The 23,856-nt window shown below is 48.8% G+C and overlaps 1 protein-coding gene across 1 annotated transcript; it reads left to right on the top strand.

Moving 5' to 3' along the window:
* Window positions 1-258: 258 nt before the first annotated feature.
* On the top strand, window positions 259-11,007 carry LOC128946746 (complement component receptor 1-like protein). The gene is made up of 13 exons (XM_054290690.1): window positions 259-346; window positions 1,675-1,866; window positions 3,463-3,562; window positions 4,063-4,148; window positions 4,570-4,782; window positions 5,954-6,136; window positions 6,419-6,607; window positions 6,999-7,181; window positions 7,821-8,003; window positions 8,438-8,626; window positions 10,261-10,440; window positions 10,556-10,719; window positions 10,852-11,007. The coding sequence occupies exons 1-13, from the start codon at window positions 259-261 to the stop codon at window positions 11,005-11,007; spliced, it is 2,106 nt and encodes a 701-aa protein (XP_054146665.1).
* Window positions 11,008-23,856: the final 12,849 nt, after the last annotated feature.

The following is a 23,856-nucleotide window of genomic DNA, read 5'->3' as shown; positions in this document are numbered from 1 at the left end:
TAGGAATTTATTTCCTTCCAAAGAGATTTATTACTACAAATATAAAGTGTTTTACTCCTAAATTTCCAGAAAATAAATTCAGCTCCTGTTCCTTCTGCTCCCCTCCTGTGACTGTAGGAACTGCTCAGGGGTGGAGAAATCAAACCTGTGCATGTAGCTGGGTATAAACACCCCCGAATACCCCTCTGCTCTCTTCACAGGTACTGGCCCAGGAGGGGAATGTGGTGACATCTGTGGGACCTGCAGGCAGGAATAACCATGCCAGCTTTGGAGCTGGGGAGGCAGAGGAGCTGTGCAGCCGTGCTTGGGTCCCTCCTCACTGCTGCTCTCGTTGTCACTGTCCACAGTAAGTGAACGAGTCCACCAGGATGGAATGAGACCCCTGGAGGAAAACCTTCTCCTGGGATTTACAAGACTTGAATCCTTCTATTTTCCTCATTGCCTGTGCACTTCAAGGGCTCTGTAAATCTTTGTGATCAGCTCTTCCTTTGCCTTTTTTTTCTCTTTCTGTGGGAAGCAGGTACAAAACTATTTTAGCTGAAAATGTGCAATAATTTATACTAAGTGAGGAGAAGAAATGCTTCATCTGGGCTTTGTGTCCAGCCTTTGAATATATTATATTATGTTATGTTATGTTATGTTATGTTATGTTATGTTATGTTATATTATATTATATTATATTATATTATATTATATTATATTATATTATATTATATTATATTAAAACTATACTAAAGAAAGAGAAAGCATACATCAGAAGGCTTCTCAAGAATGATAACGAAAGCTTGTGACTGATTCCTAAGAGTCTAACACAGCTGGCTGTGATTGGTCATTAATTAAAAACAAATCACATGGAACCAATCAAACACTCGGCCTGTGAAAAATGCCAACCACTTGTTTTTAAAGTTTTAAAAGTTTAATAGTAATAAAATGGTTATAAAAATAGCAATATAATTAGAGTAATAAAAATCTGGACAATTTGGATTAGGACAATATGAGACAATAAAAACAAAGAGTAATGGACAGTCCAGATACCTTTTTCTGGACAATATAAGCCCGAAAAAGGACCCACATTAACAGAGGATTAACCCTTAAAAACAATAACCTGTTGCATATTCATACACCTCATACATGATGCATAAATTCCATTCAAACACAGGATTCTGTCTGGTCAGTGTCAACTTCTTCCTCTGAATCCTAATGGCATCTTCAGGGCTGAGGAGACAGGAAGAAGTTTGTTTCTCCTGATAATGGGGCAATAAATTCCCTTTTTCTGAAAGATTTAAGTTCCTGTGGCTGCTATCTGGTGCAAGTACCTCATTCTTTTCTTAAAAAAATATCTCACGTACATGATTTCTATTTTAACATTATGTTATAACCTAAAACTACATTTAACACACTACTTTAAAAAATTAATACAGCATAACTTTCTAACATAACACATATAATATTCACTTAAATATTTACGAAAAGCCAATAATAAAATACACACTTTTCACACACCTGATGGTAAACCATGTCCAAGCCACATTCCAAAGCAGCAAAACACAGGAGGAGGATTCAGATAATTATTGTTTTCATTTTTCTCTGAGGCTTCTCAGCTTCCCAGGAGAAAATCCTGGGCAAAGTGGATTTTCCAGAAGATGCCATGGTGACAAAGCTCTGTGTCCCCAGGTCGCTGTCCCCCTCCACCACGATCTCCATCAGCAGAGCCCAAGTGGCGGCTGGAGGGCATCGAGCACTTCCACTATGGCTACAGGGTTGAGTTTGTCTGCAGGCCAGGCTATGTGAGAAACGCTCGCGTTTCAAACGTCCTCACCTGCGGAGTGAACGGGCTGTGGCGTGGATCCAGTGACATCTGCATACGTGAGTGTGTCTGGGGGGTCCCTGCCCTTGGGTCTGGTGGTTTTGGGGTCCCCAGATGAAGGAGGAAGGAATGAATCTGACCCCATGTTCTCAGAAGGCTGATTTATTATTTTATGATATTACATGGTGTTAAAGAATATTATACTAAAAGTGTCAGAACCCACAAAATTCCTCTGGCTGCCCTGGAGGGCTCGAGGCCCTGCCCGGGAGGCTCAGAGACCCTGGCACAGAGCTCAAGACCCCTGTGCCTTTGATTTAGCCCCTGGAAAAACAATTACCAACGTTTATATGAAGAATTACAAGTCAAGAAAGTTAAAGTAGAATAATAGTTATTTTGTCATGGGGTGAAAAATAGATTTTTTGGGGTTTTTAGAATGGGAGTTCAAGAGGCAAGATGGAGGAATCTGGGCATGTCCAACCTTTATCCTTCTTGTTCTTGGCCTCCATCTTCTGCTGTGATGGTGGCACTTGCAGATTGGTTTAGAGTAGTAGCTCACTGTCTAACAGGTGATAGGTATTGGAAAGTAATTGTAAATATTGTACATGTAATTTTTAGTATAAAAAGACAACACCATCTCTGAGGCGGGCAGTGTGCCTCAACCCAACCTGCCAGACAGATCTCAGCGGGTCAGAGAAAGAATTTTATAGATTAGAAACAATAAACAACCTATGGAACGAGAACAGAAGAGTTCTGATTCCTCCTTTGACTGCCGGGCTGTGAAAAGACGCTTTTTATGTATCCCAGAGTCGCCCTGACCAGCAGAGATTCTGAGATAAAAGAATACTAAAGAATAGAGAAAGGATACAGACAGAAGGCTGGAAAGAATGATAATGAAAACCTGTGATTCTCCCTTCCGAGAGTCCAACACAGCTTGACTATAATTGGCCAATAAGTCAAAACAATTCACATGCAACCAATGAAACAAGCACCTGTGGGTAAACAATGTCCAAACCATATTCCAAAGCAGCAAAACACAGGAGAAGCAAATCAGATAATTATTGTTTTCCTTTTTCTCTGAGGCTTCTCAGCTTCCCAGAAGAAGAATTCTGGGCAAAGAGGATTTTCCAGAAAATATGACAGTGACACTTGGGTTGGTACAAGATCATCTCTAGGATCCCTCCCAACCCCAACCATTCTGGGATTCTGTAGCTTTTGGTTTTGATTCTTTCTGTTGGAGCAGAACCCCAAGTGAGCCCTGGGGATGGTGGCAATGAGTGACCTAAGGAAAGCACTGGGTTTGTTCCTCTGGGTGATGGCAGGAGCTGAAATCACCTCTGGTGCTGGCTGTGCTTCACTGCTGACTCAAAGGATGTCCTTCTGCTCAGGCATTTTGAGCCTCTGTGTCTAAAAAAGCATTGGAGCTGCAGAGGGAGGGTCCTTTAGCTGGGTAGAGATGGTGCCACAGGTCTCTGCAAACCCCAGAGCCAGCAGCTCACAGGGCAGGTCTGGCCAGCACTGGGAGTCACAGAATAACCTGAGGTTGGAGGGGACATCTGGAAGTCTCTGCTCCATCCCCTGGCTCAGAACTGGGCAACTCTTTGGCTTTCCTACCAAGAAACTGAGCTGGGAGCTGACTGGAGCCCTGCTGTCCCCAGCCAGGGCGTGCAGCTACCCCGGGGAGCTGGCCAATGGCAGACTGGTCGTGCCTGAAGCATTCGCCTTTGGTTCCAAAGTGACCTTCACCTGCAACGCTGGGTAAGCCACGAGCACCTGGGCCACAGGGCTTCTCCCTCTCCAGCCAGTTTTCCAAAGTTTTTCCTCCCTTTGCAGTCAGAGCCTCCCCCATGTAGGTAATTGCAGACCCTGACTGAAATACCTTTTAAGCTTTAAGACTGACTGTGAGTGTCTCAATCTCCTGCTTTGAGACAGTTCTTCCCAAACTCAGGCTCACCCTCCTGCCTCTTTTCAAACCATTCCCAATGTTTCAGGGTCCTTTTGAAGGAAAGAGGTGAATACTGAGCTCAGAGCTGTAAGTAGTTGATAAAGATTATGCATTTCCTTAGAAACGGGTCATTTTTTTTAATTAAAAAAATGTTTTTGTCAAAAGCCAGCGTGTCCTTGAGGAAGTGACACTTTCTGACCAATTTCTGATCTCTGGAATTCTGACAAAGGAGCCCAAATATTGCTGGTGGTGATGTGGGTAACACATCAGGACTGAGTCTGTGGGATAATTCCCTCTCCCCTGTCTCACACAGGTACAGACTGATTGGAGACTCTGAGATTGAATGTGTGATCAGAAATGAGGTTCTTACCTGGGACAGAGATATTCCCACTTGTCAGGGTAAGCAGAGTTCCTTAATTATCTATTCTTTAATTATCGGGGATGTGGCTGAGGCTGGATAAGGAGGCTGTTGTGTTGCTCTGCTGAGGATTTTGGTATCTCAGCGGCATCTGCTCAGGATTTTGGCATGGTGGAGCCTAGAAAGACATTTTTAATCTGTGTTTCCCTTCCTGCAGAAATGTTCATTCACTCTCTGGGAGTGATGCAGCTGCATTTGAGCCTGGGATATCCCAAACCCTCTCAGTGTCCAGCCAGAGCTCAGGGCTGGTGCAGCTCCTCAAGACCTGCCTTTGATTTCTGACCCTTCTGCTACCTCCTGTTCCCACCTTTTTCTGGCCAGATCCTTGGTTTAAAACTTATTAAATTTTTTTTTTTTGCCTCTTCTTCTCATTCCCATGATGATCTTCCCCTCCTTCCACAGCAATTCCCTGTGCACCCCCTCCAGAAATAGAGAATGGGCAGCACAGTGGGATGGACAAGGACCATTTTCAGTATGGGGACTCTGTCACCTACCAGTGCCACAGGCCCAGGAGAGGAGAGAGACCTTTCTCCTTGGTGGGAGAGGCCTCCATTTTCTGCACAAGCAGGGACAACCTGAATGGTGTGTGGAGCAGCCCAGCTCCAGAATGCAAAGGTGAGATGCTCCCACAACCCAGCACCAGCTTCCGCACTGCTGCCTGCTCCTGCTCTGCTGTTTCCTCCCTTGGAACCTCCTCTCCCCTCCATCCTGCTGGAATGGAATCACCTTTTGCAGATGGGACTCTCTGAGTGTGGCAGCTGTGACAGGTGACAGGGATTGGGGTCTCCCCTCACGGTCACGGTGTCAGCAGGGAGGTGGGAGTGGGATTTTACTGTGCTCACAGGGCAGGGGATCCCTCTCACCTGCTGTGAACCAGAACAGCTGCAAAGAAATTCCCAAACCTGCTCCCCTGGGTTCTCGTTATGCCTTGCCTTAAAAACCCCTGCTGTAACATGGGGCAAGATGTACAAAACCAGCATGTCACCCTGCTGCTGTTTTCAGCCCTTCTGAAAAAGGTGATGGGGGCTTTTTCAAAACCCTCATATTCCATATATCTGTCTCGGTTTGGAAAGCCAGGTGTCTGCTAAGGAAGGCAGGAGCCTCCCCTGAAATGGAAAGTGTAAACCCCCTCCCTCTGAATTACTATAAATTTGAAATTAAGGGGCTCTCAGGCAAAAATTTGGGAGCAAGAATAACAGTTCTTTAATAGAGAAAAGGAAAAAAAAAAAAGGATAAAATAAACAATGCAGTACACTAAAACAACACTGACAGAGTCAGAACCCAACCTGACACCCTGTGGGTCAGGCTGTTGGCAGCAGTCCCATTGGAATTGTGGCTCAGCCCTCCTGCAGTATCAGGGCTGGTTCTGCTGGAGCAGGGATCCTGGAGAAAGGTGCAGTCTCTGCCTCTGAAGATCCAGGGGAAGAAGAGGCAGCTGCTGTTCCTCTGGGCAATCCAGTGGAGAAGCTGTGCTGGTGTTCCAGAATCTCCAGATTATATCCGGGTAGGAATGCTTGGCTCCTCCCTCTGGGCTCACATCTCCCAATGGGATGCTGTAGTTCTTATCAGCCCTGCAGTGACATTCAATGGCTGTTATCAGCAGATGGCTCTCTGGAGGGAACAGTGATTGTGGAAGAGATAGAGAAAAGCTGCCTAATTAACAGAAGATAACTGCCACACCTCTAACAGATGGCAAATAGAATATACCTTGCCTTGCAATCTGGGACAATATCATCTCCTATTTGGAGCCTAACTGCTGCTTCCCTGTGTGCTTCCCCTGGCACAGTGGTGACCTGCAAGCAGCCAAGAGTGAAGAATGGGAAGCTGCTGAGTGTCTCCCAGTCTGACTACAGCTTTGGGGACACGGTGGTGTTCGACTGCGACCTGCACTACAGCCTGAACGGCAGCGACGCCTCCACCTGCAGGGACAACGGCCTCTGGGAGCCCCCCGTGCCCCTCTGCCAGCGCAGTGAGTCTGCAGGGACAGTGCTGTACTGCACTAAATAGTTTATTTAGTTGTTGTTTTGCACTGAGTGATTGGAGATTTGCACTGAGTCGTCTTTATATTGCACTGAACGGTTTATATCACATGGTTTGTTCTTCCCCTCTCTTATCACATGTTTTTTCCCTCACATACCCCTCTCCCCAGTACCTGCTGGTGGTGGTCTCTCCCCTGTGGTTTTCACCCAAATTCCCTCCATGCCAGGCCCTGTGATGCAGCACTGTCCCTAAAGTGCTGTCTCACCCCCAGGCAGCTGTGATGACCCCCCAGATGTGAGGAATGCTGTGAAAGCCAGGCTGGCTGGCAACCTGTTCCCTGTGGACACCGTGGTCACCTACGAGTGCCAGCAGGGCCACCAGTTCAGTCCAGGGCAGACCACCTGGAACATCAGCTGCCTGCAGGACTTTGTGTGGAGTGAAGCCCCACCTCCATGTGAAAGTGAGTGCCTGGGGCTTTTGTGACTGCCAGAGTGTGTGAAGAAGCTGCATGTGGGGTGGGGACAGCCTGGGGGACAGGGGGATGCACCAGGGCCCAGAATGGTCTTTGCTGACCCTGGAATTCCTTTGATTTATTCCTCAGCTGCAGAGTTTGCTTTGCTTTATTTGCCAGCTCCTTGAACCTCTGGAAAACACCCATTGTGCTCTTGAGGGTACACCACCAACATTCTACATCCCAGGAAAGCCCAGGGATGCTTTTGGGGCAGATTTAATGTCATGAAGTCTCTTTCCATCCATCCTTGTCTTCACAACAAATTTCCTGTCACCCACTTGGCTTTGCCATGGTTTCACCCTTGCTGATGTTTGGCATTTCCCAGGAATTCCCTGCCCAGATCCACACATCCCAAATGGAAGGCCCTTGCACCCATGGCAAGTGAAAGAGGTTTATGAGAGCGGGGACAGGCTGGAGGTGGCGTGCAGTGACGGATTTGCTTTCAAAGGCCGTGGCAGCAGCGTCACCCTCCTCTGTGGCAGCGATGGTGAATGGGACCCAGCAGTGCCAGAGTGCATTCCAGGTGGGACAGAGTGGTGAAATGAGCATGGCAGAAGCCATGGAGAGTTTTCCCCCACTCCAGCTGGCCCCAGATCTACTTCTCCTGGGTTAATGTGGAATATACACGCAGCAAAAGGTCCAGATGGGCCCCGTGGAAAAAGGGCTGAGTTTTGGCAGGGCTGAGCTGGTGTCTGGAGGGGTGGTGGGTTGGAAGCTTCTAGGGGCTTGGGAGGTTCCTGAGGAACCCAGGGAGACATTTACCCAGCTGGAAGGGGATGTGGTTTGTGTTCGGGGCTGCTTTGCTGGCATGAGGCTGGGGAGCAGAAGATGTTCCCAAGGCATTTCCCCTGTCAGGAGAAAATGAGTAAATAACTGACACTGCTCCAACTCCTGACCCAGCACCACAGCAATCTCCCCAAAAAACTCAGGAAAACCTTGCCAGGAGGGAAAAACCTGCTCCACCTCCCAGGGCAGCAGATTAGAGCATGGAGAATTCTCTGTACTGACCCTTCAGGGTTACAGAGGCAGCCTGAGACCTGCACCTGGGGCATGGTCACTTTTCTACCATGGTTCAGATTTCTTGGTAACTCTTCTCTATAGAAAACATGACTGGAGTTCTTTTTGGAAACACACAACATCCTTTCTTTCCCACTATTTGCAGAACCACGTTGCCCAAAGCCAGACATCCCTCATGGAAAGGAGGTTTATAAAGGCAGCAGTGATTATGCAGTGGGGACCCAGGTGAGGCTGGCCTGTGAGGAGGGCTTTGTCCTCAGGGGCTCTGAGTCCATCACCTGTGGGGCTGATCAGAGCTGGGAGCCCGAGGTGCCCTTCTGTGACAAAGGTACGTGTGACACGCAGGGGACAAGAGATCTCCTGCCCCCAGTGGGTGATCTCCTGCCCCCAGTGGGTGATCTGCCTTTAGCTCCTGCTCCTGTGGACACCACCTGAGCCAGGTGTCCCCTCCCCAGAGCTGGAATTAGAATCATTAAAGTTGGAAAATACCTCCAACATCATCAGGTCCAGGCTTTGAGTGAATCCCACTGTGCCACATCCACGTGTTTCTTGAACACTTCAGGAGTGGGGAGGCCACCACTGGGAATATCCTGATATTTCTGGGCTGTAAGAGGCCAGAATCCAGGCAGCAGCTCTCTGTGAATTTGCCTCACACCAACCATAAAAGGAACTTTGTGCTGATCTCACAGAAACGCTTTTGGCTCTCACCTGAAGGTGCTAACTGCGCTGCACATGTCTTTCTCAATTCTCTTTTTTCCACAGTCTGTGGGCCCCCTCCCCAGATTGCCTTTGGGCAGCACTCTGGCAGGGGTGGCAGGGAGTTCTCTTATGGCTCCAAGGTGACCTACAGCTGTGCAGATGGGCTGTCCCTGGTGGGGGACTCGTCCCTCTACTGCACCTCGGACGATGGCAAGAGCCTGGCGTGGAGTGGACCTGCCCCGGAGTGCAGGGGTGAGTGGTTTTGGTAGTGAAAGATTTTAAAATCATAGAAAATTCAGGGGGTTAGAAGGAAAGTTAGGCTTAGTAGGCCCTGGGAAAACGTTAAAGGTAGGCTCTGGGAAATAATTAATGTGGAGGAGACACGAACAAGGCCTTGAATTATCTAGAATATATCAGGCCTTGTATTTGCCAGAATATGTGAAACTGTGCCTGTGTAGTCAGTATATGATAAATTATATAATTGTTACATGTGACTGGATATAATTATTGTTTAAAGAATCATGAGAAACTGTGTTAGAGGTTTGAGGGGGATCATAAGAAATCCATCCATGCTTGGATGAAATCAAAGTATACAATAGAACAATGTAAGTTTGATAATTAATATATAAGTTATATAATGATAGACTACAAAAATGCATATAATATAAAATATTAATACAAATTCTAAAATATAAAATTATAAATAAAATGGAAATATATTAATTATAAATATATAAATATGTAAACATATATATAAATATAAATATATAGATATATAAATATATAAATGTATTAAGTATATTAAATATATTAAATATATTAAATATATTAAATATATTAAATATATTAAATATATAAATATAGAATATGTTCAGCTCGAAACCATGTTGGGTCAGATTTGGGCCTGTGCACTCCTGCCATCCAGAGCTCTTCAATAAAAGCATCTGCATGCAATCATTCTGTGATTATGTGTTCCTGAACGCTGACAATTTGGGGTCACTGTGGGATCAGGACATGGCAGTGCCAGCACTCAGAACAATGGGGTTAAAGTGAGCAGGGCTGCCTGCAGATGCTGCTTCCTCTACAGGAGAGGGGATGATCCCTCTGGAAGTGGCAGAGTGTAAGAGCCTGAATGAGGGATGTGGGACTCCAGGCAGCTCTCCAAAATGCAGTTTATTCCATCCAAGAGGTTACAGCAGTCCAGGGTCGTGGGTGACAGAGCTGTGCCCACAGCTGTCAGCTCCAGCTGCAGGCAGGCCTGGAGACCCCTTGGTTTTGGTTACATTGCATTATAGACTTTTCTTCGCTGAGCATCTTCGTACAGAAGAACCAATCTATACCTTAACTTTTATCTATAGGCCATCATAAATACTGTAATTACCATATTCATGTTACCATATTCATATTCAAGTTCTCCAGTCACTCAAAGTCAGTACATTACAGTTCAAGCTAGAAGTTGTTTTTCAGTTTTCTTGCAGTAAAAAATTCTGAGACCTTTTTTCTACTTGCCACATTTGCTGACTTGTTTGCCTGTGCTTTCTGCTTGGTAAAAACATCTTCTTGTTTGGGTGGGTTTATCCTTTCCTCTAAGTCATAAAAACCCCTTCTAACTAACATACTTTTTGCCTCCTTAAGTTGTCCAGTGAGACTGGCTCAGCAATTCTTTCCTTCTATATCAAAACTTGCTTCCATCTCTATTCCTTCTTCAGATTCTACATTCAAAAATGTTTCCGCTAAACACACATATCTGTGAGACTTTCTTGTCAAACTTTCCTCCTTCCCAACATCAGCCCCTGGGTCTCCTCACCATCAGGGCTCGGGAGGAGCAGCCCTGCCCGGGTTCTGCTGTGCCCAGAGCCCAGTGCCAGCTCTGCTCTGTCCCACAGCGGTTCGGTGCCCCAAGCCCGTGGTGGAGAGGGGAAGGATGACCCCACAGATGTTCACCTTTCCCTATGGGCTGCTCCTGAATTTCTCCTGTGAGGAAGGCTTCAGGCTGCGTGGTGCTGCCCAGAGCCAGTGCCAGGCTGATGGCACCTGGGACCCACCCGTGCCCACCTGCCAGCCAGGTGAGTGCCAGCCCTGCCCTGCACGGCCCGGGGGCTGCTCTGCTGGGTCACAGGGAGAGTTTTCTCCTCCATCTCCTCCCATTATTGGGGTTTTTTGTGTGTGTTTCCCCCTCAGTTCAGTGCCCCAGGCTCCCCAGGCAGGATGATGAGGTGATTAACTTCAACAAGATGTGGTATGAGGTGAATGAAACTGTGACCTTCTACTGTGACAGGCGCTTAGTGGACCCTTCCAAAACCACTTGCTCAGCTGATGGCACCTGGACACCACCACCCACGTGTGTAAGTCCCACCAGCTGCCCCGTTTTTCCTGTGTCTTGCCCCATTTGTAGCTTTGGTCCAGCTTCGTGAGGGTGGTTGCTTTGTCACCCCACACTGGAGTCTCACTCTGCCTTTGTTTTGGTTCTTTTTAAGAGGAAAAATGAGGTGTGTGAGAGGGTGCTTCAAATCAAAGCAGCTTTTCAGTGTGGAATGCCTCTGTCAGAACTGAAAACCTGGCTGGAAGTCCAAAAGCTCTTCCTGGAGATCCAGAAACTTGAAACGGAGCTAAGACTCACCACCTACGGCTGACTGGTGGCACTGGGATTGTAAGAACCATCCTCTGTGCGTTGGATCATGATGCTGACTGAGGATTTCTATGACTTTGAAGTAGCCAGGACAAAATCTAACAATTGGCCATGGATTTGGTCACATGAGGAGCCAATGACTTGTGAGTCAGTGACTTGTGAGTCAATTTGTAGAGCTCACCAGGTTCAGTTTGTAGATCACTTTATGCCTTTCAAAGCTTCACATTTAGGTCTGTTTGCTACACTGGCACTGCACATTTAGGAAGGGACTGAGTGGAAAGTGAATTTTGGTGGTAGAAACAGGCATGAACGTGGTAGGAGCCACTCACCTGCAGCTGCTGCCCCTCTCCAGTCTATCCCAGTGCTGCCCAGTTCACACACACTGCACTCATTAGTGGGAACAACCCCTTCACTGCCTAATTACTTTTCTTATCACCAAGAAAACCTCAAAGCCTCTGCCCTAGCAAAGCAAAAATGCCAGGTATTCTTCCCAAGCAGGATGGAAGTGTGTGCCCCAAGGACAAATAACAGTGTACAGAAAGAAATGAATGGTTCTGATTTATTTTTTCTGCACCATCCAGTGAAGGGGAAGCACTGTGTGGGCCACATGTCTTGGGATGGGATTAACAAAAAAAAAAAAAATAAACCTGAAATTGTAAAAACAGCTCTGTCTGGGTTTTAATAATCTCTAATACATATGAAGTACATATGAAGTACTACTCCTGTCTCTAGTAAAGGGAAGTATTTCTGTATTAGGTATGAAGTACAGATAATAATTAAAGTGTATATAACAAATAGGTTTATTTAAAGTGTATGCAAATAAACAGCTCAGTTAGGTGCTGTTCCATGAGTGCAGGGATTTGAGGGGTGTTTCCACAGCAGCCTGACACCCCACCTGCCCAAACCTGCTCCAGACACGAGGCCAGGCTACTGCAGAGCACTCTGAGCTGTGAACCCAGAGCAGCCTCCCCTGCCTTGCACATCCCAGGGCTGAGGGTGGTGTCAGTGGCGTCTTTGGTCTGTCCCCAACTTCCCACTGCTGCTTCCCCTTCCCTGGCAGGCTCTCAGGGCAGAGGAGCTCTCCTTGCCAGGGCAGCTGCCACCCCTCACCATGCCAGGGCAGCTCCTGGCAGTGCTGGCTCTGCTGCTGCAGCCCATGGGGACTCAGGGTGAGTGTCCTGCCCATCCTTCTTGGGGTCTGGGCTTCTGGGGCTCTGCTTTCCTTCCACAGGGGCTTTGGGAAGAGCTGGTAGAGTTTGCAGTGCCTGAAGGGGCTCCAGGAAGGCTGGAGAGGGGCTCTGCACCAGGAATGGCCTGGCAGGGAAAGGAGAATGGGTTTAGGGTGAATAAGGGCAGGGTTGGATTGGGTGTTAGGATGGAATTGTTCCCTGGGAGGGTGGGCAGGCCCTGGCACAGGGTGCCCAGAGCAGCTGAGGCTGCCCATGGATCCCTGGCAGTGCCCAAGGCCAGGCTGGACAGGGCTTGGAGCCACCTGGGATAGTGGGAGGTGTCCCTGCCCAGGATGGGGTTTAATGTCCCTTCCATTCCAACTTTAATGTCCCTTCCATCCCAACTTTATTGTCCCTTGCATTCCGAATTTTATGTCCCTTCCATGATGTCCCTTCCCTGGTTCCCTGACTGATTCTGTGATGCCTCAGCCCTGGGGCTGCCCCCAGAGCTGCCCAAGGCAGCTGGGCCATGGCCAGGCATCCCCCAGGCTGACCTCAGAATGCAGAAGTGCAAATCTGCTGAGTGCTGAATGTCTCTGGGAAGGGGAATAAGCAGCAGTTTCTGTCTGGAAGTTGGGGGTTCAGTTAAACCCAAACCTTTCCAGAAACTTCTCCAGGGTTCACAGCCCTGCACCAGCACTGCATGTGCACTCTGCTTTTATTGTTAATATTTATTGCTTTCACTTCCTAATGCTTCTCAGCCCATTTCCCAAAGCCAAACATTGCTAATGAGGTGCCAATAATTAATGTGGAGGAGACACAAACAAGATATTTTCCAAGATATTTTCCATGGGGACGGCACCAAGGGCAGCATGAGTGGCACTGCCCTGGCACGGTGCAGGTGTGGGATGCTGCAGCACCTGGATGAGGACCAGGATGTTCTGACAAGTTTTTAACTCTATCTTGGTGACCTACCAGCACTGCCAGGCATGAAAAAACCCTGTTTGAGCTGCTGGAGGTCTGTTTTCTCTGTTATTTGTGATAAGCCCCCAGATATTTCTCATGGTAGACGTGGAAAGAGGAGTTTTTTGTTGGGACATCAGAGATGTGCAGGTGTGACAGAGGCCATGCAGTGGTAGAGACTGGTTTTTTTTGTCAGGCTGGAGGGAGCTGCTGCACCTGAGCCTGAGCAAGGGCTCCAAGGGAAGGGCAGGGAAGGTTTTGATTATGTGGAAAAGAAACCCTACAGGTTCAGGTTCCTGCTGATGGCTCAGGATCTTTATAAACCCCCAAACCTCTGCCTCAGAGATCAGTCATTGCACAGCTTTGTCTCTATGGATATTGACAGTTTGGTCAGATAAACTTCCCCAGGAATTGTTCTGGGGAGTTTTGAGAAGGCTGAGAGAAAGAACTACAACAATCTTGCAGCTGGTGTTTTGAACACTTGTTTTCTCATAAGATGTTTACCAAAGAGGGTTTCCTTAATTAGCCAGTAGTTATGGTGTGTTGATTAAATGACCAATCAGGTCCATCTGTATCAGAAGAGTGTATGAAAGGAATGGGTTTCTAATAAAGAGATAATATATAAAGTGTATTTATATATTATTTTATATAATTAATATACATAATAGACTTTTATATTATATTAATATTTATATAGTACATATTATATTATAGATAATATATATTATCTATAATATATTTATTATATATTTTTAATATATTTATATATATATAAAAATGAACCTATAAGTAGGTTATTTGTATAACCTACTTATATATAGTAGTATATATATATATAACCTACTACTAGTGTAGTAGGTTATATATATATATATATACTACTATATATAAGTATAGTATATGTAGTGTATACAAATAAACAGCTCAATTAGGTGCTGTTCCATGAGTGCAGGGATGTGGGGGGTGTTTCCACAGCAGCTGAGGAGTTATTGTTATTAGCCTGCTGAAGAGAGCTTGTGTCACTTTCACTTCTGTTCCTGACCCAACAGTGCCACATCTCCTCTCCCCCCAGCCAGAGCTGCCGTGACATTTGGCCACTGTGGTGCCATTATGCAACAACACCCCTAAAAACTGTGACAGTGTTCACAGGGGTCCCAGGATAAGGGAAGAGATGAGGATCTGACTCCATGTTTCAAAAGGCCTGATTTATTATTTTGTGATATATATTATATTAAAACTATACTAAAAGAATAGAAGAAAGGATTTCATCAGAAGGCTGGCTGAGAATAGAATAGGAAAGAATGATAACAAAGGCTTGTGGCTCAGACAGAGTCCGAGCCAGCTGACTGTGATTGGCCATTAATTACAAACATCCAACATGGGCCAATCACAGATGCACCTGTTGCATCCCACAGCAGCAGATAACCATTGTTTACATTTTGTTCCTGAGGCCTCTCAGCTTCTCAGGAGAAAACAATCCTAAGGAAAGGATTTTTCATAAAAGATGTCTGTGACAAAAAGCCTTTTATTTTCTTTTTTGGTGCTCCACAGAGGCTCAATGTCCCATCCCTACCATCACACACGGGCAGCTGAGCTCTGCAGAGAACTTCACCTTTGGCAGCACAGCCACACTGCAGTGTGACCCTGGCTTCGTGAGCACTGCCAGCACTGCACGCTGCACACCCAGCGGCAGGTGGTACCCACGGGTGCCCTCCTGCATCCCAGGTGAGCTCACACCCTCTGCTGGCCTCTGGAATCGGCTGCTCCTGTTCCCCCAAAAGCACTTGGAAGGGGGTTGGAGGGTGGGCATCACCAGGAGCGCTGCTGGCTGGCAGGATTCAAGCTGCACCAAGGGAAATTTAGGTTGGAGATCAGGAAAAGGTTTTTTACAGAAAGGGTGATAAAGTTCTGGAATGGCTGCCCAGGGAGGTGGTGAAGTCACCATCCCTGGGGGTGTTTAACAAAGCCTGGATGTGGCACTGGGTGCCAGGGTTGAGTTGAGGTGTTGGGGCTGGGTTGGACTCAATGATTTGAAGGTCTCTTCCAACCCAGTGATTCTGTGAATTCCCTCTGGGATCACCCTGAGGAGCATAGCAGGGCTGTCCCTTCCTGCAAGGGACACCCACAAGGTACCAAAGCACACAAGAATAAAGATTCTCACTCAGTTCAGATTATCTGGTGAATTTTCCCCACTGGTTTTCCCTTTCTCTTCACCCCACAGCCAGGCTCAGTGGTGCTGCTGTCCCTCACTTATTGTCGGGGTTTTCCACCAAGGAAAAGCTCCTAGTGCTGTCCCCTGCTCTGTCCCCAGAGCTGAATCTGTGTGTTGTCCCCTGCTCTGTCCCCAGGGCAGTGCTGGGTCTCTGCGCTGTCCCCTGAGTCTCTGTGCTGTCCCCTCCTGTCCCCATGGCAATGCTGAGGCTCTGTGCTGTCACCTGCTCTGTCCTGAGGCTCTGTGCTGTCCCTGTTGTCCCCATGGCAGTGCTGAGTCTCTGTGCTGTCCCTACTGTCCCCAGGGCAATGTTAAGGCTCTGTGCTGTCCCTTTTCTGTCCCCAGAGCTGAGTCTCTGTGCTGTCCCTCCTGTCCCCAGGGCAGTGCTGAGTGTCTGTGCTGTCCCTGCTCTGTGTCCCCTCCTGCCCCCATGGCAATGCTGAGGCTCTGTGCTGTCCCTGCTGCCCCCAGGACAGTGCTGAGGCTCTGTCCCTGCTGTCCCCAGGGTAGAGCTGAGGAGGCTCTGTGCTGTCCCCTCCTGTCCCCATGGCACTGCTGAGGCTCTGTGCTGTCCCCTGAGTCTCTGTGCTGTCCCTGCTCTCTGTCCCCTGCTCTGTCCCCATGGCAGTGCTGAGTCTCTGTGCTATCACTGCTGTCCCCAGAGCTGAGTCTCTGTATTATCCCCTGCTCTGTCCTGAGGCTCTGTGCTGTCCCTGCTCTGTATCCCAGCTGTCCCCAGGGCAGTGCTGAGGCTCTGTGCTGTCCCCAGGGCAGTGCTGAGGCTCTGTGCCTGCTGTCCCCAGGACAGTGCTGAGGCTCTGTGCTGTCCCCAGGGCAGTGATGAGGCTGTGTCCCTGCTGTCCCCAGGACAGTGATGAGGCTCTGTGCTGTCCCCAGGACAGTGATGAGGCTGTGTCCCTGCTGTCCCCAGGACAGTGCTGAGGCTCTGTGCTGTCCCCAGGGCAGTGATGAGGCTGTGTCCCTGCTGTCCCCAGGGCAGTGCTGAGGCTCTGTGCTGTCCCCAGGACAGTGATGAGGCTCTGTCCCTGCTGTCCCCAGGGCAGTGCTGAGGCTCTGTGCTGTCCCCAGGACAGTGATGAGGCTCTGTCCCTGCTGTCCCCAGGGCAGTGCTGAGGCTCTGTGCTGTCCCCAGGGCAGTGATGAGGCTGTGTCCCTGCTGTCCCCAGGACAGTGCTGAGGCTCTGTGCTGTCCCCAGGACAGTGATGAGGCTGTGTCCCTGCTGTCCCCAGGACAGTGATGAGGCTCTGTGCTGTCCCCAGGACAGTGATGAGGCTGTGTCCCTGCTGTCCCCAGGACAGTGCTGAGGCTCTGTGCTGTCCCCAGGACAGTGATGAGGCTGTGTGCCTGCTGTCCCCAGGGCAGTGCTGAGGCTCTGTGCTGTCCCCAGGACAGTGATGAGGCTGTGTGCCTGCTGTCCCCAGGGCAGTGCTGAGGCTCTGTGCTGTCCCCAGGACAGTGATGAGGCTGTGTGCCTGCTGTCCCCAGGACAGTGCTGAGGCTCTGTGCTGTCCCCAGGACAGTGATGAGGCTGTGTGCCTGCTGTCCCCAGGGCAGTGCTGAGGCTCTGTGCTGTCCCCAGGACAGTGATGAGGCTCTGTCCCTGCTGTCCCCAGGACAGTGATGAGGCTCTGTGCCTGCTGTCCCCAGGGCAGTGATGTGTCTGTGTCCCTGCTGTCCCCAGGACAGTGCTGAGGCTCTGTGCTGTCCCCAGGGCAGTGCTGAGGCTGTGTCCCTGCTGTCCCCAGGACAGTGATGAGGCTCTGTGCTGTCCCCAGGACAGTGATGAGGCTCTGTGCCTGCTGTCCCCAGGGCAGTGCTGAGGCTCTGTGCTGTCCCCAGGACAGTGATGAGGCTCTGTCCCTGCTGTCCCCAGGACAGTGCTGAGGCTCTGTGCTGTCCCCAGGACAGTGATGAGGCTGTGTCCCTGCTGTCCCCAGGACAGTGATGAGGCTCTGTGCCTGCTGTCCCCAGGGCAGTGATGAGGCTGTGTCCCTGCTGTCCCCAGGGCAGTGTCGCCACCCTCCCACTGTGGAGTTCGCCGATTCCCAGCCCCGGCGGGAGTTCCCTGTCGGCACCACGCTGTCCTACTCGTGCCGAACCGGCTTCTCCCCCATCCCCGGGGTGTCCCCAACCATCACCTGTCTCCAGAACTTCTCGTGGTCCGCGGTGCCCCGGCTGTGCCAGAGTGAGTACATCAGTGGTGCATCTGTCATATTTTCTGAAAAATCCCTTCACCAGGATTTCCTCTCCTGGGAAGCTGGGAAGCTTCAGCTTTTCCATGTTTTGCTCCGCTGGAATGTGATTTGGAGAATTGTTTACCCAGCACGTGAATTGTTTTAACTTAACGACCAACCCCAGTCCAGCTGTGTTGGGCTGTCTGAGTCTGTCAAGGGTTTTTATTATTCATTCTTTTCTGGCCTTCTGATGTCTCCTCTCTTTTTCTTTAGTGCAGTTATAGTATATAATTTTCTTTTAAGAATAGAATAGAATAGAATAGATATTAGCTAATATAATATAATATAATATACATTAGCATATATATAATATAATATATATTATATAAATAATATAAGTAATATAATATATATAATATATAATATATAATATATATTAGAATATAGATAATATATTATTAACATAACATAACATAACACATATGAATTCAGAATAAAAGGATCAGTTTCTGCCATCATGTTCTGCCAGCACATCACCCATGGGGTGACACGGCTGTCACACCCCATGCTGGCTTCCCGCAGCATCCTCGGCTCTCCCTGGCAGTAATTTCGCTGCTCAAAAGGTGGCGTGCTTGGATAGGAAAAGCTGCAGCTCCCCCCGGTTATTTAGAGGCTCCAACAAGGATTCAGGGATGCAGCCAGTGAGGAGCCATCCCCCAGCGCGATTTCCAGCTGATCACAGGCTCTCTCATGTGGCCCCACATTTCTCTTTGCAGAGAAAAGCGAGGCACAATTCTTCCCACGAATATTCTTATCTCATTTGCTGTGCCTGTGTTTGTGCAAAAGTAGAATGCAACATGGAGATTGTTTACCCAAAGTGATGGTGTTTTGGTTCCTTGGCCTGTCAGGGCCAGGTGTGTGTGTGTGTGTCAGGACTGTCGGGTGACAATCACGAGATGAGTGCAGTTGTGTGCAGGGTTGAGTGCTTGGCAGATTCAATTTAGATGTAATGTAATATCGTGTCATATGAGATAGAATAATATAGTATAATAATATACTATATATTATATTATTATAGCATTATATTATTATATTATTATAGTATTATAGTATTATATTAATTATTATAATTATATCATTAATTTATTACTACTACTAATATATAATATTTAATAATATATAATATTAATATTGTATCATTAATATACCAAGTATATTTTTATATTATAGAATAGTAATATTTTACTTACATTATTGTATTTAATAATATATACTATTTAATAAGCTATATTATTATATACTATTAATATATTTATTATTATATCATTATAGTATTATTATATTATTTTATTATTATGCTATACTTTATTATTATACTATTATACTATACTATTGTTATACTATTATATTTTATATTATCCTATACTAGTATACTATATTATTATACTGTTATATTATTAATATAATATAGTAATTAATTTGCCTTCTGATATCAATAGACTCCTCCTTATCATTCTCTCCCCTCGTTGGGGTTGCCTGTGAATACAATACTCACATCCTTCTGCCTTCCAAGAGCAGCTCTTGTTACCCTGTAATTGCCATCCCTGAGCCTGCCAGCTCTGCTTAGATGTGCCTGGCAGCGCTGCCTGGCAGCTTGGCTGGCAATGGCTCTGTGCCAACCTCTCCTCTCTGCTGCTGCTGTCCCCCAGGGGTGCAGTGTCCCCGCCCGGCCATCCCCCACGGGACAGAGACCAGCCCCAGCAGAGCCGAGTACACCTTTGGGCAGCAGGTGGAGTTCCAGTGTGACCATGGCTTCATGCTCCGGGGCAATGACAGGGTGCAGTGCTCCTCTGATGGGATATGGAGACCCCCCGTGCCCCACTGTGACAGAGGTGAGTGGGGACAGGGCTGGCGATTCCATCCGTGGGGAGGTGTCACTGTCGTATTTTCTGGAAAATCCCTTTGCCAAGGATTTTGTTCCTGGGATGTTGAGAAGCCTCAGAGAAAAAGGAAAATAATATTATCTGATTTGCTTCTCCTGTGTTTTGCTCCTTTGGAATGTGTTTGGAGATTGTTTACCCACAGGTGATTGTGTCATTGGGTTTCATGTGAATTATTTTGATTTATTGGCCAATCAGGGCCAAGTTGTGTCAGGACTCTGGAAGGAGTCAGGAGTTTTCATTATTATCTTTTAGCCATCTCTAAGTATCCTTTCTGTATTCTTTAGTGTAGTTTAGTTTAGTATTCTTTAATATAGTATCATAAAATAATAAATTAGCCTTCTGAGAACATGGAGTCAGATTCATCACCATGGAGCACCCTGCAAATACAGTAGAGAGAAAACTGTGTGAGGTGTGAGGAGAAGGTGCCCAAGGCACAGCAGTGAAGGGCTTTGGAATTCCATCTTCTCCCAAAACTGTGATTGGTGAAATGTGTTGGCTAATGGGATTTGCAGCCATTTCTGAAAGGATTCTTCAAGGGGTTTATGATGTTTACCATTCCCCGACCTTGCTTAGGAGCAGGATGGAAAAGAGAGAGGATGAGGAAGGAGAAGGGGCTGAAGGGGAGGGGACAGGTGCTGCAGTGCTGGGGCTGTGCTGAGGGTGGGTTCCTCTGCTGGGTCAGCCTGGGAGCACTGGCACAGCCACGGCCAAAGCCGGCCAGGGGCAGGGAGGACAGGGAGGAGAGCAACACATGCCATGAACACGGAGAACCAGCCTCTCCTCTTACCTCCCTGCGTTCTGCCTCCCTAATGGAATGAGGAAAACCTGACTTTTGCCTTTACTGTCACCCAGTCTGTGGTCCCCCTCCCAAAATCACCAACGGGCAGCACTCTGGCATGGACTTCACCCGGTTCACCTACGGCTCTGAAGTGAAGTACAGCTGTGCAGAGGGGCTGTCCCTCATCGGGCACAAATCCCTCTACTGCACCTCCGAGGATGGGGAGAACCTGACCTGGAGTGGGCCTGCCCCAGAGTGCAGGGGTGAGTGGTTTGCGGTCACTGTGGCATCAGGGCATGGCACCAGCCTGATGCCAGCACTCAGAACAAACCGGGCAGGGCTGCCTGCAGATGCTGCTTCCTCCACAGGAGGGGGGATGATCCCTCTGGAAGTGGCAGACCTTGGTTCTCCTCACCATCAGGGCTCGGGAGGAGCAGCCCTGCCCGGGTTCTGCTGTGCCCAGAGCCCAGTGCCAGCTCTGCTCTGTCCCACAGTGGTTCGGTGCCCCAAGCCCGTGGTGGAGAGGGGAAGGATGACCCCACAGATGTTCACCTTTCCCTATGGGCTGCTCCTGCACTTCTCCTGCGAGGAAGGCTTCGGTCTGCGTGGTGCTGCCCAGACTCAGTGCCAGGCTGATGGCACCTGGGACCCACCCGTGCCCACCTGCCATCCAGGTGAGTGAGTATTTTCTCCTCCACCTGTTCCTGGATTTTTAATGTGCATTTTCTTTTCAGTTCGGTGTCCCAAACCCCCACAGCAGGAGGATGTAGTGATTCATCACTAACAAACCATGGTATGAGGTGAATGAAACTGTGCCCTTCTACTGCATTTAGGGGTGCTTCCAAAATCTTCTGCTCAGCTGTGGCCCCTGGGATAGAGCAGAGGGCTTGGGGTGCAGGAATGCCTGGCTCTGTCTGTCCTTGGGGCATCCTGAGTCCTTCTCCTCTTTGCAGAAGAAACAACCTTCCCAAAGCTGGTGTTTTCCAGGTAATAGTTGAGGTTTTATTGACAGCTGTGTGTGAAGGAGGTCTAAGACAGGTCAGGAGGTCTAAGACAGGTCAGGAGCTCACTGACTTTCCCTTCCCTTGTTGCCAAATGTCCACCCCCACCGTGGGGATGCCTGGATTGAGACACTGCCAGAAACAGCAAATCCAAGAGGAATTCACAGCCCCTCGCAGGGGCTGCTCTGACCTTCACCCCCTTATTGAAGAGAAATTTTTGATTTCACAGCTCCACAATTTTAAGTTCCTCTGCACTTCCCAAACTCCTTTCTGACCTCTGGCTGAGCTGCCTTCTGCCCTGGGTTTTCCTTTCAGTCCTGTGTCCAGAACCACGAGTGCCCTTTGCAAAGGTGAAAAGCCCTTTGGGTGAGCAAAGGTGGTACCAGACCAACGAGACTGTCACCTTGGAGTGCCTTCCTGGCTACCAGCTCCCAGACAATGGAGTGATGGAAAATGCCTGGACAGCCACGTGCTTGCCTGATGGCAGCTGGACACCGCTGCCCAAGTGTGTGAGTACCACAAAATTACAGAATGGTTGGGTTGGGGGGAGCCTTAAAGATCATCCTTAAAGATCATCCACCCCTGCCATGGTTGAACCTTCACAGGTGCTCAGAGCCTCAGGTTGCTGAGCCTGGCTGAGTGCCTGGGTGGGTGCTGCCTGATTTCTAGCATGAAAACTGCCTAAACTTCTCAAAAGTTTTTCATTTTTGGTTCTGAGGATGATGCAGCCCCTGCTGGGACAGGGCAGCCTCGCAGCTGAGGAGTGGGTGGCTCTGCCTCTGCTGCAGCCCATCCTCACAGGCTTTTCTGGGCTTTGTTTTCCTGTTTAACAGATGAAAGAAGGTGATGCTGATGTGTGTCAAGAGGTTCATTACATTAAATCGACCTTTGAATGCGGCGTGCCTGTGGAAAAAGTGAAAAGTCTGCTGGAAATCCAGAAACTGTTCCTGGAGATTAAAAAACTACAGATGGAACTAGAGAACTGAAAAGAAACTGGGCCCTTGTAATGCTCACCTTTCCTTTGGTGAACTCAGGGTTTGTGCAGTCCCAGCATCTCTAAAAAGGTTCTGGGTGATTTTTTGGTTTATGTTTGCATGCCTGGAGCCAGAAAAATAATCAGCAGTGCACAGGAGGCTGCTTTTGCTGTGCTGGATGCCAGAGCAGGAAGTGGGTTTTGCTCTAACCTACAAGCTTGATTTGCTCTTTAACTAATAAGTTGTTTCATGTTTCATATTAGGAAGAATTAAAAGAAATTAAATTTAGCTTTTTAAAATCACTGTCTTAACTGTGGTAAGCTGAGGTAAAAGGGAGTGAAATCCAGAAAAGCTGAGATGAGTCCAGAGGTGGCTCTGAAGGTTCTGCTGCTGCCATGATTTGGGTAAATTTGGGTTCATGGTTTCTGCTGCCGAGGTTTGGGTACATTTGCACCCTGCTGGAAGCAGTGGTGGCAAGAAGTGTTAAACCTGCTTTCTGTCCATCCAGCTCCTGATTTCTGTTTGTCTGGGTAAGGGCAGCTCACAAGAAGAGTATTGTAAAGGCTGCCTCACCTCATCCCTGGGTTCAAGCAGGTTCCTGACCATGCCAAATATCCGAGCTGGTGCCATCTTCCACATCCCAGCTTTTGGTGGGCAAATGCTAAGAATAATTGTTGGTCAGTGCTCACTGCCAGCCTCAGCACAAAATAAGAGCAAAGCAACACAAATAACACCTGCCTGGATCCTAGCTGGCTGCTCTGGGGCTGGGCTGGGGGATGCCACAGATCCAGCCCTGGCTGTGCCTTCCTGCAGGGGAACCCTGGGCCATCCAAGCACCCTCCTGGAGCAGGGAAGGGGCCACAGAAGGGGTTCCTCACCTGAGGAGATGTTCTCCTGCTGCAGGTAACTGTGGGCCCCCTCCTGCCATGACCCTCTCCAGGCCCTCCAGCAGCTCCAGCAGCTTCCCAATGGGATTCAGGGTGATGCAGGATCCCGGGGCTGCCAGACACAAAGGGGACAACCCCGCTTGGCTGGCAGTGTCCCTGTCCCCAGGGACAAACCCTGCTGTGCTGGCCGTGTCCCTGCCCAGGGGACAAACCTGCTGTGCTGGCAGTGTCCCTGTTCAGGGGACAACACCACTGGGCTGGCAGCGTCCCTTTACCCAAGGATAACCCCACTGGGCTGGCACTGTCCCTGCCCAGGGGACAAGCCCGCTGTGCTGGCACCCTCCCTGTCCCCAGGGACATCCCTGTTCCCAGACCTGGACGTGGCTCAGGTTGGCCGCTGGCTTTGGGCACCTCTACGAACAAGGAGCCAGGGCTGTCCCCTCGCTGTCCCCAAAGTACCGCTCATGAGGACGTGTCCTCTCGCTCGGGGTTCCTGTGGCTGTTCCCACACCCCAAACTCCTGTCCCCAGCCCGTCCCCAGTCTCCCGCCCCATCTCCACGGCTCGGGGGCAGCGCGCTGACTGGGGCACGAAGGGGTTAAAGCGCCCGGGGCTGGCCTGCGGGGAAGGAGCAGCCTCCCCTCCCTCGCTGTGCACATCTGGATGCAATAAGGGCTGGGGAGGCCGGAGCATTCCTGAGCACTGAGCTGGAGGCTGCAGCGCTGCCGGCC

Source organism: Melozone crissalis, unplaced genomic scaffold (genome assembly GCF_028551555.1).
Source record: "Melozone crissalis strain CALT ecotype California unplaced genomic scaffold, PUWL_Pcris_2 ptg000086l_1, whole genome shotgun sequence".
NCBI lineage: Eukaryota > Metazoa > Chordata > Aves > Passeriformes > Passerellidae > Melozone > Melozone crissalis.
Note: the sequence above shows the minus strand (reverse complement) of the source record. Positions and strands in the feature narration are given on the sequence as shown.